The sequence below is a fragment of the Caenorhabditis remanei genome, chromosome V (genome assembly GCF_010183535.1).
Source record: "Caenorhabditis remanei strain PX506 chromosome V, whole genome shotgun sequence".
In the NCBI taxonomy this organism is placed as follows: Eukaryota; Metazoa; Nematoda; class Chromadorea; order Rhabditida; family Rhabditidae; genus Caenorhabditis; species Caenorhabditis remanei.
In genome coordinates this window covers 20,343,949-20,356,505 of record NC_071332.1, presented here as the reverse complement: position 1 = coordinate 20,356,505, position 12,557 = coordinate 20,343,949, and the positions used below count along the sequence as shown (strand labels likewise).

Here is a 12,557-nt window from a genome sequence, read left to right as displayed (position 1 = left end):
GTGAGAAGCAGCAATTGTGAGGCAGTGTTCATTAGAGCGCATTTTCTGACTCTGGATTTAGTTTAGTTTAAAAAATAACCAAAAGATAAACTGTGGCCAGTAAGATTTGCTGATTTTCTATAATAAACTGTAAAAATCACAAAAACTGGTCAAAAACTGGCAGAGATATATAGATTTTAATATGCGCTAGCAATTTTGAAGTTGTGTTCATTGGAGCGCGTTTACTGACTCGGGATTTAATTTAATTCAAAAAAAAAACAAAAAAATTAAATGTAGCCAGTAAGATTTGCTAATTTGTATAATAAGCTGTAAAAATCTTTAAAAATGGTCAAAAACTGTGTGAGATAAATACTTTTGAAGTGAAAACTACACCGATGTTCATTAGAGCGCATTTTCTGACTCAGGATTTGATCTACGTGAAAAATAATTAACAGATAAAATGTAGCCAACAAAATTTGCTATTAAATAAAATAAATTGTATGCTACATTTCTCAAAACTGACGGAATTACAGCAATGAGAAAACCAGAGACCTCTAAAACTCTACACAAAACACTCGGATGCATACTTCTCCCTGTGAAAACTCCCCGTCTTATATACCACCTCGAAATCTTTGAATACCAGTTCACATTCACTTTTTTCTTGGTCCAATCTTCTTCCGGTTGACTTTTCAGAATGTCTGCGTCTCTCCGCCCAGTGTGATCTCTCACTCTCTCCGTAGAAATGTACTATTCCTTTCGCTTCTCGTTTTTTGTCTTGTGAAGAATGAGAAATGATTGTGGTATTATTATTCTATTATTACAAGAAAAAGAATAAGAGACAAGAAAAAAACATAGACTATTATTATTTGTATTATATTCATTGAGATGATTTTATGGGGTTGTTTGACACATTATGCATCAAGGAGGAGTAGGACGAACGTGCTAATTTGGACAGGGTGTCATGGCTTATTTTACAAGATGTGTAGAGATTTTTTATTAGGAAAAAGTAGCTAAAGACATTTCCTATATTTCGGTGTAAAAATCATAAATTTTAGACAAAAATTGAAGAAGTTACAGCGTTGCCAAGGTAATTTTGAGCAGATTGTCATTAGAGCGCATTTTCTACCTTAAGAACTTAACGGATCAAAAAATTATCAACTACATAAATGAAGCTATCAACATTTGTTACACTTTGATATAAAAATAAAAAAGTTACAGTGTTTTCAAGTTGTAAGCTTGCTCACTACCGTTTTTCTTGATAAATAAAAGGTAGTTACTATTAGAGCCTATTTTCCATCTTAAGAATACTACAAACTAAAACTTGTCTTTTATAAAAATGTAGCCAACCACATTTCCTACAATTTGATATAAAAATCATAAATTTAAGGCAAAAATCAAGGAAGTTACAGCATCTCCAAGTCAAACCAGTTAATTTTGAGCAGTTTGTCATTGGAGCGCATTTTCTAATTTAGGAACTCAACAGAGCGGGAAGATGTCAACTACAAAGTTGTAGCTCTATAAATGTTTCACATTTTCCCATAAAAACCATAAGTTTTGAGTAAGAACTCAATAAGTTATAAAATCGAAAAAAAAACGAAAGATTTTTTTTTTCAAAAAAGAATTACCTCACTTTTTTTAATTTAGCAAGTACGCTCAACGGACATGTTTTCCGTATTTTTGTCTACTTTTGATCCTGACCGGTTTCAAAACGTCCTGGACCCTAAATATGCTTTTTGGAATTAATTTCAGACATACAATATATTTTTTCAAAAAACATTTTTTTGACCTTACTTTTTTCTTTGATCTACTGTCCCAACTCTTTCAATTTCATTGTTTTCTCTGCATTTTTTCTCACTTCTTTCTCATTATTTGTGTGTTTCAATGATGACCGTCTAAATTTTTTCTATGACGGTTTCATTTTGGTTCTGAAATTTTTAATGATTGACTTTTTGACTTCTAGCTCTATTTTCACTAATTTGAAGTGGTTTTGAATCGATTTTTAGTATTTTTTAAATCGATTTTCTGCTTTTTTTCATTTTCTTTTTTTTTTAATCAAAAAAACTTACCATTTTTCTAGGACCGCCCTCTCCGCCTACCACCAGCCGGATCCTCTTCATCACCACAGAATGATCCATCTCAAATATCCCGACCTCTTCAAGTTTCGGCACGACTCGAAAATGGTAAGCCTCGGACAGAAATAAGTAAAGAAAATTGTCAGTAGAGAATGGTTAAAATATTTAAAAAACTGGAAAAAAAATTTAGAATTTTTTTTTCCAATTTTTGAAGTTTTGTAACTTTTTGAGTTTTCTCTCAAAAATTATGATTTTTATTGGTAAATTTAAGAAATTTTTAGAGTTACAGTTCTGTTATTAACAATTTTTAGCTTTATTGAGTTTTTAAGGTAGAAAATGCGCCCTAATGATAACTATCCCTAATTTTTCGAAACAAACTGTGAGGAGCAGGGTTAAAACTTGAAAACGGTGTAACTTGTTTAATTTTTGCTGAAAAATCTATGACTTTTATACCGAAATGTAGGAAATGTGTTTAGCTACATTTTTATAATAGACAATTTTCTAGTTTGTAGTGTTCTTTAGGTAGAAAATGCGTTCTAACTAACCCTAGTTTATCAAAATAAACTGTACCAATCTTGTAAACGCTGTAACTTCTTTATTTTCAGCTTAAATTTATTAATTTTTAGCTCAAATTGTAGAAAATGCCTTTAGCTACATTCAGTAAGTTGAACATTTTTTGATCCAATAAGTTGTAAAGGTAGAAAAAGCGCTCTAATGACAATCCGCTCAAAATTAACTAGTTTAACTTGAAACCGCTAAAACTTCTTTAATTTTTGTCTAAAATTTATGATTTTTATAACAAAATGTGGAGAATGTCTTTAACTACAATTTTTTTGTTGATTATTTTTTGATCCAATAAGTTCCTGAGATAGAAAATGCGCTCTAATGATAACTACTCCTGTTTTTCTGTGATGAGGCTCATTTCTCATAAAATTTTACCGGATTTTCAATTTTTCATATTTTCAGCGTCACCACCTAGCCAACACGTTCCTCTCCATCACATTCCTCGCCTCGATTCCATGGATGATTATGATTGTGCCAGTCGGCTTGATTCTCGGCGGACTTCGTGCGATTTTTGGTGCAAAACCAGCTGGAAGACCGGAAAAAATGGCGAAATCGATGCCAGACGACGACTCGGGAATCTCGGCGGAATCTGCGGATTCTGAGAATTCAGAAGCCGCCACGACGACGACGTCACCGAATTCGTCGGAGAATTCGGAAGACGAGAAGGAGGATCCACCACAGATTTTCGACTTCAAACTAGTCACCGTCAAACAGAAACATCTGGAATTCTCTGAAAATTTGGGTGTCCTTATCTCAGAATACGTGGCACGTCTTCAGAAGACCCCAGTTCTCGTCACCCTTCGTGACGTGGCGACTCTGACAAATGTGGCGTCATCGGCGGAGAATACCGCCCGGATTCCGTATAAGAAGCGGAAAATGAAGGTGATGTTGATCCCGATGGAATCGATTTCTGAAATTCTGGAACATTCGAAAGAGTCGGACGGATCGCCCGTTATGATCTACCTGTTAGAGGAGATGGAATCAATCGATATTCTGGCTGAAAATCGGAAATTTGTCAACGAGATCAAGGAGATTATGTCGGAGAATGGAGAAATGGAGACACTTGACAAGTCGACCAGCGAGTTTTTGATGATTAAGAAGGACGCCCTCGTTTGGGTCAATTCGGGATTCTAAATTTTTATTTATTTTTGTAATTTTTTTTTGTGATTTTTCGAAAATGATACAGTAAGGTTCAACTGAAAATAAACTTATTTGAGTATGTGTGGAGTTTTGGCATTGGAGCGCATTTGTTCCAGAATTTCAGAAATTGATTCCATCGGGATCAACATCACCTAAATTTTCCGCTTCTTATACGGAATCCGTGCGGTATTCTCCGCCGATGACGTCACATTCGTCAGAGTGGCCACGTCACGAAGGGTGACAAGGACGGGGATCTTCTGAAGACGTGCCACGTATTCCGAGATAAGGACACCCAAATTTTCAGAAAATTCCAGATATTTCTGTTTGACGGTGACTAGTTTGAAGTCGACAATCATATCTGGGCTTCAGAAATCTAATTTAATCTAAGCACTTTTACTCTGAAAATTCAAAAATTTCCAAAAACCTAACTCGGCCCGATTTTTGACAATTCTGGTAAAAACATGTAATTGTAAAAAAGAATTCGAAACCTTTAATTTTGAAGCAATTTCTTTTTTAACCAACTTGATTGTTAAAATGTAGAATCCATAAATTTAAAGATCCACAGCTTTACCGTTCTCTTCAGAATCACACCTAGTAGATTTTTAATGAATTATACAAATCAAAAGTAGAACTTCATTTTTGTAGTTGACAACTTTTTTGTACGGGCAGAATAAATGTTCTCTATAGAGCGCATTTTCTCAAACAGGGAACATTTGGGAGAAAACGGTAAACTTGTAGTTTTTTGAAATAACGGATTTTAAATTCTAACAAAAACGGTTAACAACTTCTCATTGGAGACCGTTTTTTAATCAAAACGTTTTAAAAAGTGTTGGCTTTAGAGTTGCAGGTTTTGAATTCGTTTTTACTATCATGTTTCTTCCAGGCTTGTCGAAAATCGGACCGGTCCGAGTCGGCTCTGCCCGTGACAAATCTGGTTTTTACAATTACAGTTTACTGAACAATTTATGATGGCCGGTGGAGTGCTTGATAGATTTTAATCTTGAGTTTTTTTATGATGGTATACAGCTGGTGCAGAAGTCGAGGACCACAAGTACTTACTCATGATTTACAGCTGCAACCAAAATGCAGCCAGCAGACTGGGATGTCTTTGTGATTTACAACTCCAGTAAAACTACACCAGGCGGGTATAAAAGGAGGCACCTGAATGGCTGAGACAGTCATTTTATTCTAAAGGTCTTCTCTTAGATAGCTCCATCGTCCTCTACTTTAGTTCATAACGGTTGAAAATGCACCAGGATTCAGAAGAATGCTCAAGAATGCTCAAAAATGTACAATACGCATTTTGTTCATTCTTGTGCATTCTAATACATTCTGGTGCATTTTCAACCATTTTTGCTCATTTTTTTGGGTCAAAATTACTCCATCACTCTCAACTTTCCATTTAACCTTCTCCAAACAAACATTCAATCCTCCAGAAATGCATCTTCTCCCGTCGATTCTCATACTATCCTGCATCCTACTCCACATAGGCGCCGATTTCCGTCCATGTCCCTACATGACACCAGAATGCCGGTCAAAAATGTTAGAGTTAAGATCTCTCTTGACATTCTTCCCCGACTTATATTACCCTCCACCACTGGATATGTACAATCTGACTAAGTTGCTGTGCCAGGAAACAGAGGTGAGTTTAAAAGTCTTCCTTATTATTTTCAATGAAATACGTTTCAGTCTTGTCTTTCTCGTTGCGGGGCTTTGGAAGACTACCGGAACGCTTGTGAGTCTTTTGGTACTCAAGTACATCAGTTCGAATCACTATGCGTCAAAGGTGCATTGGAGGACGTATACGTTTCTAGCTATAAACCGGATTGTTTAAAAAATATGATTTTTTCACGGTGAGCGTCTTTCTATTTTTCTCAAGAAACATTTCTTTTTCAGACAGATCCATTATTAAAAAAGAAAGTGTTCACTGAAGGCAAGGGTTGCTTCCTAAATATTTCAGATCTTCACGACTGCAAAACATACATGCCATTAAAATACGACATCCTAATGTCCCAATACCTTACTCCCTCAGAAGATGGAAAATGCAATACTCCTTACGACAAGTTCCAGAAGTTTCAATGCGAAGTGTTGCTATGGAAATTTGATTTAACAATTAAAACTATGTATGATAAGAACTCACTCAACGCAACAATGTTAGCTGAGATGGCGCAGAGAAGCCAGGTAAGAAATGGAGCTCACCGTAAAACCTGTAATAGAGGCGCATCTAGTGGTGCCTGAGAAAATATTAAAAAGCTGCTATTTGACAAAAAAGCTTAATTTTCATAGAATATTTCTTCAGTTGAAAAAATTTCCATATCGTTAAAGAGACCCGAGATAGGATGCTCCAAACTCTTGCTAGCGGGTGCGCCTCTATTAATAGTTTTTCGGAAGATGACTTGAAATATTAAAATTTAAAACATTATGTTTTCAGAACTGTATCGATAACACCTGTCTGATGAAACCTATGAAAACCGGAAAGATGATGAAATTGTTCAATAAAACTTCGTTTTAAAATTGATAATTGTTTTCCCTTGAAAAAAACTTTTGATAATTTAATTGTTTTGCTTACAAGTTACACTTTCAAAAGATTTTTTTCTTTCGGGGTTTCTAAATTTTTTTTTGTAATTTTTGGGATTAAAAAAAAGTTGTTTTTGAAAATGATACAGTAAAGTTCAACAGAAAATAAACTTATTTGAGTATGTGGTTTTTTGCCATTGGAGCGCACTTGCTGAGCCCAAGATTTTCTGCCATCGCATAGATTATAACAAAATTCCAGACGTTTTCTGTTGGACGGTGATTACTTTGAAGTCGAAAATCGATTCTGGGCTTCAGAATTCTCAGAACACATTTTCAAAATTTTCGATGAATTCGATCTCGTCGTCGCTTTGATTTCCGAGCCTGGATTCAATTTCTCCAACTTTTCTTGTTTTCCACCTTATTTTAAACAGAAAATGATACGAATTCCGGCAAGACTGCCACAATCCATGAAATTGGGAGAGAGAGAATTGTGTTGGCTAGTTTGTGTCGTGGACGACAATCAAACCCATCAATCCAAGGTGCGACTCTGCAAATGTTGGCTCTTGTCGGTTATTTTGTTCCTTAGAATTATTTTTGGTCCTTAGAATTATTTTTGGTCCGTAGAATTATTTTTAGTCCTTAAATTTTTTATTGGTTATTCACAGTGCCTGTGACATTAAAAAGTGATCAGCAAAACGCGAACGCATAGAACGCCAAGTTGTTCGGCCGTAATTTTTTTTCCTCTTTTTTTTTTGATGTTTCACATTGTTTGTTTTCTATATTTCTTTATAGTTTTGTGAATGTGATGAGAATCAGAAAGGGACTCTGCTGATAACAATTTATTATTAACTCTATCTTTAATTATCATGATCTTCCTCCACTTCTTCTTCCTCCGCATAAGCAATGTCCACTGCATTGACGAGAACATCTCCAGCAATGGTAATTTGATCCGCATGATGGGGATCCATTCGTTGATAATAATACAGGTGGTATTCTTCGTTTACAACAATCTGTAACTGAAGTTTCTAAAGTAGCGTAATAGTAAGGCCTTACCTTGAAGCCATCCTCTTCGACGGCAAGGTTCACCGTTATCAGTTCACCAGTAAGAGAAGGGAGAGGCTTCTTCTCTTCCAGCTCCCACCTGTTTCTTCTCTTACTAGAGAACGTCATGATCTGAAAAATGTAATTATAGTGGAAAACCCGCGTTTGTCTCACCCCTTCACTTGGAGACACCAAAATGTAAATTGGTACTACTGAGTAACCACCGTGGTGGTGGATAAATATCTCAAACCTGTAGCATGAACAGAGATAAGAATAATGTCGTCGAGAGTCTGTTAACGGAGGAGGAGGAACGAGTGGCAATACCCACGTCCGTGGTCATCAACGAAGAGGTACAGTAGCTGGGAGAGTTCAATCAACAAGCGGACAGAGAAGGACTGATGGGAATACGCCGCCGTTAAGGAGAGGCCAAAGTTCTGACCGTAGTCAAACACAGAGAGGAGGTAGACAAGAGCAATTGAGCGATAATCAAGACCGTGGAGATGTCACGATTCGCAGAGGAGCACTTCGAGTTAGAGTGAACTCAGGAAGTGTCATGGGTGACCGACGTGGACAATCGCCAACTGAAACAGGAGGACGAAGACCGGGAAGAGCTCCAAGAGCTAGAGGAAGAGGGCAAAATTTGAGACGAGGTCATAGCAGCCGTGTTCAAACATCGAGGGCGGAAGCAGTAACAATCATCTCGATCTGGAAGGCCTAAAGGTGAAAGAGGAAAATAAATAGTTTACGAATTACACTAAATAAATTGTATTCATAGACTGCCGCGACGAGTTTACAACTTCGTTATCAGTTGTTCCATATTTGCTAATAAATAATTTGAAGGCAGACTGAATTATGAAATTGTAAACAATTAACAAGGCAAATAAAAACGCTAAATTAAAAAAAATTTTAATGCCACAGGCACTGTGAATAACCAATAAAAAATTTAAGGACCAAAAATAATTCTAAGGACCAAAATAACCGACAAGAGCCCAAATGTTTTGTTTATTTTAACCTTATGAATCTCCTTTTAAGCCACAACTTCCTGGCGCACTTGCAGTTCAGTCCGCGAATTTCTTTTGAAAATCCTTTTCGGAACTATATTTTTTCACAGTACTAATTTATATGATTTGGTAATAATCTAAAGAGAAATATGGAAAACCGTTTATTATAGCACTGAATTATGCAAAAAAAAATCACAAAAAAAAATCAAATTGATTCACCACCACTTATACTTCAACTCCAAAATTGGGACTCTCACACCAAACCCATCTCCGTCATACTCGAATCCATAGCCCATGAAATGGAGCTTCACACTTTCAGGTTGAAATTTTACTCCAGTCGAGTAGCTGAGACCGGTACCAATCTGAAATAAACAAGGTTAGCTCCAGATCCGTGATACTCTTTTTTTTTGAGTGATTTTTATACCAAAATGTAGAGAATTTCAAGAGCTACAAATTGTATTAAAATTCATTTTGATTAGACGTCTAATTAGGTCTGAAAACGCGTTCTAATGATAACTAAACAGAAAAATGAGTTTTTGTTTAAAACTTAAAGGGCTACAAAGCTGTAATTGACAATTTTAAACTCTATTCCGTTCTTAAGGAAGAAAATGCGCTCTAATGACAATCTGCCTCTCAAAATTAACACGTTTGACTTGCAGACACTGTAACTTGTTTAATATTTTCGTGAAATTTATGATTTTATAACAAAATAAAGTAAATTTTAAGCACTTCCATTTTGTTCGAACCACTCCTAGACTCAGAGAATGCGCTCTACTGATAACATACTTTGTGGTCTCCAAAACTACGTAAGTCAGTCATTTTTAATGATTATTGCCATACTTGTCAACCGGGCCGAAACGTGCCGACACGGGCCGGCGCGTAACTCGCTTCAAACCCAATATTATGAGCTCAAAAATATACCAAAATGTAGATCTCGACGAGTTCTATGCCCGCGACCTACTACGGGCCGGATGTCTATTTGTTAATATGCCGCTGGCCGGGCTAGAAAGGCGTTTTTGACCATTTTCGTGTTTTTTGTCACTTTTTCCCGGCCCGCGGCCCATTAACGAATAGCCATCCGGCCCGCAGTAGGCCATGGGCATAAAACTCGTCGAGATCTCCATTTTGGTATATTTTTCAGACCATAATACTGAATTTAACGCAAGTTACGCGTCGGCCCGGTTTGCAAGTATGATTATTATGCCAACATGTAGAAAATTTTGAGAACAATGCAATGGTAATTAATTAATTAATTAATGATTTACATTTATTGAGAGTTTGAAAATGAAAATATGCTCTAATGATAAGTTAGTGTAATTCAGACAGTTTTTTAAATAGATTTTACTTGTTTTCTACCAAAATATAGGAAATTTCAAGGTCTTTTTTTTAAATATTAAAACAATTTTTCATTTACTTATGTATCATACGCGCTCTAATAATAACTGACCTTAAAATTCTCTCCTTCATACGCGTATCTCACCAAATCCGCATCCACTCCCACATCCACTCCGTCCTTACTCGACACATTGAAGTTTGCTCCAATATTTCCGATAGCCAATCTCTTCGAACTCTCATAGTCTCGATGAGAAACATCCAATATTGCGAAATTCGCAGAGGAGCTCACTCCCTGGTCCACTTCGAGCTTTGCGGTCTTACAGATTAGACCTCCATCGATTTTATCGCCAGGAATCTCGTAGCTAGCGGATTTCTCCTCGGTACGGAGAACTTCTTCGTGCGGCATACTGTTGAGAGAAATATAGAAATAAGAATGAAAAGAAACTGACCGAAATAATTGTGAAACTGAACAATTTTCTCATCGTTAAAAAGTATTTCTATCTCTCTTTTCTCTTATCATTAGCAATCGGCAAACATGTAAACAATAGTTGATTGAGGAAAGATAAACATGAAGATGAGAAAGAGAGGAGACTTAGTCTACAATGATAAGGAATAAATGTTGACATCGAAATTCTGGCGCGACGTTGACGCGAGTTTTTGAAAATTTTTGAAAAAGCATACCTGGGCATGGTAATTGGCACCAAAATTCAAAGCACCAAAATTCAAAGAAATTCTGTAAAATCATCAAAATGTTCACATTTCCGATGAAACATTCGAAAAAAGAAACATTTTTTGAAGCCAGGCCTTTGAGGCTTTCCTGGCCTTGACAAGTATAAAAAAAGAAATCCATCTGGCGCACTTTTGACGCGTTTACTCTAGTCAATACCTTCAAACCTCATAAACACAAACTGGTGCGCGTTTGACGCGTTTTCAAACTACTTAAATCGTTTTTTTTTAAATTTTGTATAATTGGAATTAATCTATTTGTCGCGTTTTCTGTTATACAAAATCTGTTGAAATATTCATTTAGTACCACCAAAATAGACAATTAAACAAGAGTTTCAAAATTTTGAATTTTCAAAATTCCAGATTCACAAAGAGGTTACGTAGGAGCCGCGGTCTTGTCGTTTCGAAAATGAAGAAGATTTTCCAGAAGTTTCAGACTTAGACCTCTTTTCAGAGCCATTCGATTTCTGCTTCTTGACGGAGAACCGGTTGTAGATATTGATGGCTTCGTCGTGGTGCATTTTGACGTTTTTTGGGAGTTTTAGAGGCTCAGCTGTAACAAAGAAAAATTAGAAGAGGCTAGGTTAAAATGGGAAAAATGGGAAAAACGGAACAACTTCAAATCTAGCCAAAAATGTGGGTGGTTAATCTGGGGAACTACCTGCTTTTATACTACCCAATCTTGTTATTTCAACGAAAAACTTCTCGAGATGGTGGTCTGACATAGTTGTTATCGTTTGTTATCAGTTGATATTAAAAACAGTTTCATCAGAATTTGACATGTTATCTAAGGGGTTCTAGTTTCAGCTGATAGTTAATAAAGTTTCGTCATCTCCAGACAACCTGTCTGTCAGTTTCATTGAAATTTTCTTATCGTTGGTAAGAGTTTTAGGATGTAACAGAGCATACAGTACTCCGAAACAAAACATTTTACGGGCATCGACACGAAAAGCAGGACAGTACTGAACCAACCATCGTTCACAGTATTCAAACTCCAAACTTCTACAGTTCCCGATTTCGAAACGTCTCGGTTTTGAAATGTCTGGTTTTAAATCGTTCCGGAACTTATCTACTCAATAGCGTAGCTGTGAGGGAGTATGTTTTTCAAAACGAGGGTCGGAAGTCGGAATTTCATGTAACTATGGTGGAAAACGCAATTTTTGCGCTCAATACTGCGATTTTTGAGTTGAAAAATGCAATTTTGAGGTAAAAAACCCTTTTTTGAAGCTCTAAAGTCGGTATAATGTTTCTGAGTACCGAGTACTGTACATCATGGACATCTGGACACCTGGACACACAGACGGATCTACAAGTCCAAACATTTTTTGCGTCTTGTTCCAATACCCCTGCCTTCTCTCTCGCTTCTCTTTTTCCCTATTCCCATTCTTATTGCACATTCAGGTTGTTCCCATGAGACATTCCTCCTCCTCTATATTCCTACAACTTGTGTATAAGTATGCTGGTGTGTGTGTGTGTAAAAAGATCGTGATGATTCTGTCAAACGAGCTGTCATCTGGAGGAGAAGAATGGAGGAGAGAGGAAAGGGAAGAAAAAAGTCAAAGAGCACATATACATATTTTTTGTTCTTGGTCTCGGGGTGGTGTTCTATTTTTGATATTGTTGTTGGTTGGTCCGGATGTCCAAATTTTTTTTGGATAAATTGGGAGAAGTTTGACTGATTCTGCCAGAAATGGACGATCCGTTTCAAAATCAGAGATTGGGAAATCGAGACATTACGAAACCGTTTGCACTTTTTAATTTTCTAGGTAATTTAAAAAATTCTTGTTCATTTATTCTGTTGGAGTTATGAGGCGTGGCATATATCATTGAAAATCTGAGAAAACATTGATTCCAAATATACATTCAATTTTTGCCTCCCTTAAGATCTGCTATTTGAGAAAAACAAGGTCAAAATTCGGTAAAATAGAGAATTATCGCATTTATAGCTCCAAGGCTTCAGGCCTAAGGCTCCAAGTACCTTAAAACGTAATTTATATGAAAACCCAAATCAAGACCTTTAAAATTGTATCAATACTTTGAAAATTTGGTGGAGTTTTGTGTGTCCGAATCTCTGGATGTTCAAAGATCCCAAAATTTGGTTATGTTTCCAGAAAATTAAGAATCTTTGAAAATTGCAACAAAAATTTTCAAAAATTTTTGCCGAATTTCGACCCCGTTTTTC

General features: G+C 36.3%; 6 protein-coding genes across 6 annotated transcripts; 2 read left to right on the top strand and 4 right to left on the bottom strand.

Moving 5' to 3' along the window:
- Positions 1 to 3,019: 3,019 nt before the first annotated feature.
- GCK72_021570 (uncharacterized protein) lies at positions 3,020 to 3,450 on the bottom strand (the record flags this gene model as incomplete). Its single annotated transcript, XM_053734361.1, has 2 exons — positions 3,020 to 3,335; positions 3,413 to 3,450. 2 exons carry the CDS (start codon positions 3,448 to 3,450, stop codon positions 3,020 to 3,022), a joined length of 354 nt encoding a protein of 117 aa, XP_053583274.1.
- A 457-nt stretch (positions 3,451 to 3,907) lies between these two features.
- On the bottom strand, positions 3,908 to 4,111 carry GCK72_021569 (uncharacterized protein; the record flags this gene model as incomplete). Its single annotated transcript, XM_053734360.1, has 1 exon — positions 3,908 to 4,111. One exon carries the CDS (start codon positions 4,109 to 4,111, stop codon positions 3,908 to 3,910), a length of 204 nt encoding a protein of 67 aa, XP_053583273.1.
- A 1,082-nt stretch (positions 4,112 to 5,193) lies between these two features.
- GCK72_021568 (uncharacterized protein) lies at positions 5,194 to 6,267 on the top strand (the record flags this gene model as incomplete). The annotated part of the gene is made up of 4 exons (XM_053734359.1): positions 5,194 to 5,397; positions 5,445 to 5,555; positions 5,652 to 5,936; positions 6,187 to 6,267. The coding sequence occupies 4 exons, from the start codon at positions 5,194 to 5,196 to the stop codon at positions 6,265 to 6,267; spliced, it is 681 nt and encodes a 226-aa protein (XP_053583272.1).
- An 862-nt stretch (positions 6,268 to 7,129) lies between these two features.
- GCK72_021567 (uncharacterized protein) lies at positions 7,130 to 7,442 on the bottom strand (the record flags this gene model as incomplete). Its single annotated transcript, XM_053734358.1, has 2 exons — positions 7,130 to 7,282; positions 7,326 to 7,442. The coding sequence occupies 2 exons, from the start codon at positions 7,440 to 7,442 to the stop codon at positions 7,130 to 7,132; spliced, it is 270 nt and encodes an 89-aa protein (XP_053583271.1).
- A 128-nt stretch (positions 7,443 to 7,570) lies between these two features.
- GCK72_021566 (uncharacterized protein) lies at positions 7,571 to 8,031 on the top strand (the record flags this gene model as incomplete). Its single annotated transcript, XM_053734357.1, has 2 exons — positions 7,571 to 7,663; positions 7,768 to 8,031. The coding sequence occupies 2 exons, from the start codon at positions 7,571 to 7,573 to the stop codon at positions 8,029 to 8,031; spliced, it is 357 nt and encodes a 118-aa protein (XP_053583270.1).
- Positions 8,032 to 8,529: 498 nt separating this feature from the next.
- GCK72_021565 (uncharacterized protein) lies at positions 8,530 to 10,055 on the bottom strand (the record flags this gene model as incomplete). Its single annotated transcript, XM_053734356.1, has 2 exons — positions 8,530 to 8,676; positions 9,762 to 10,055. 2 exons carry the CDS (start codon positions 10,053 to 10,055, stop codon positions 8,530 to 8,532), a joined length of 441 nt encoding a protein of 146 aa, XP_053583269.1.
- Positions 10,056 to 12,557: the final 2,502 nt, after the last annotated feature.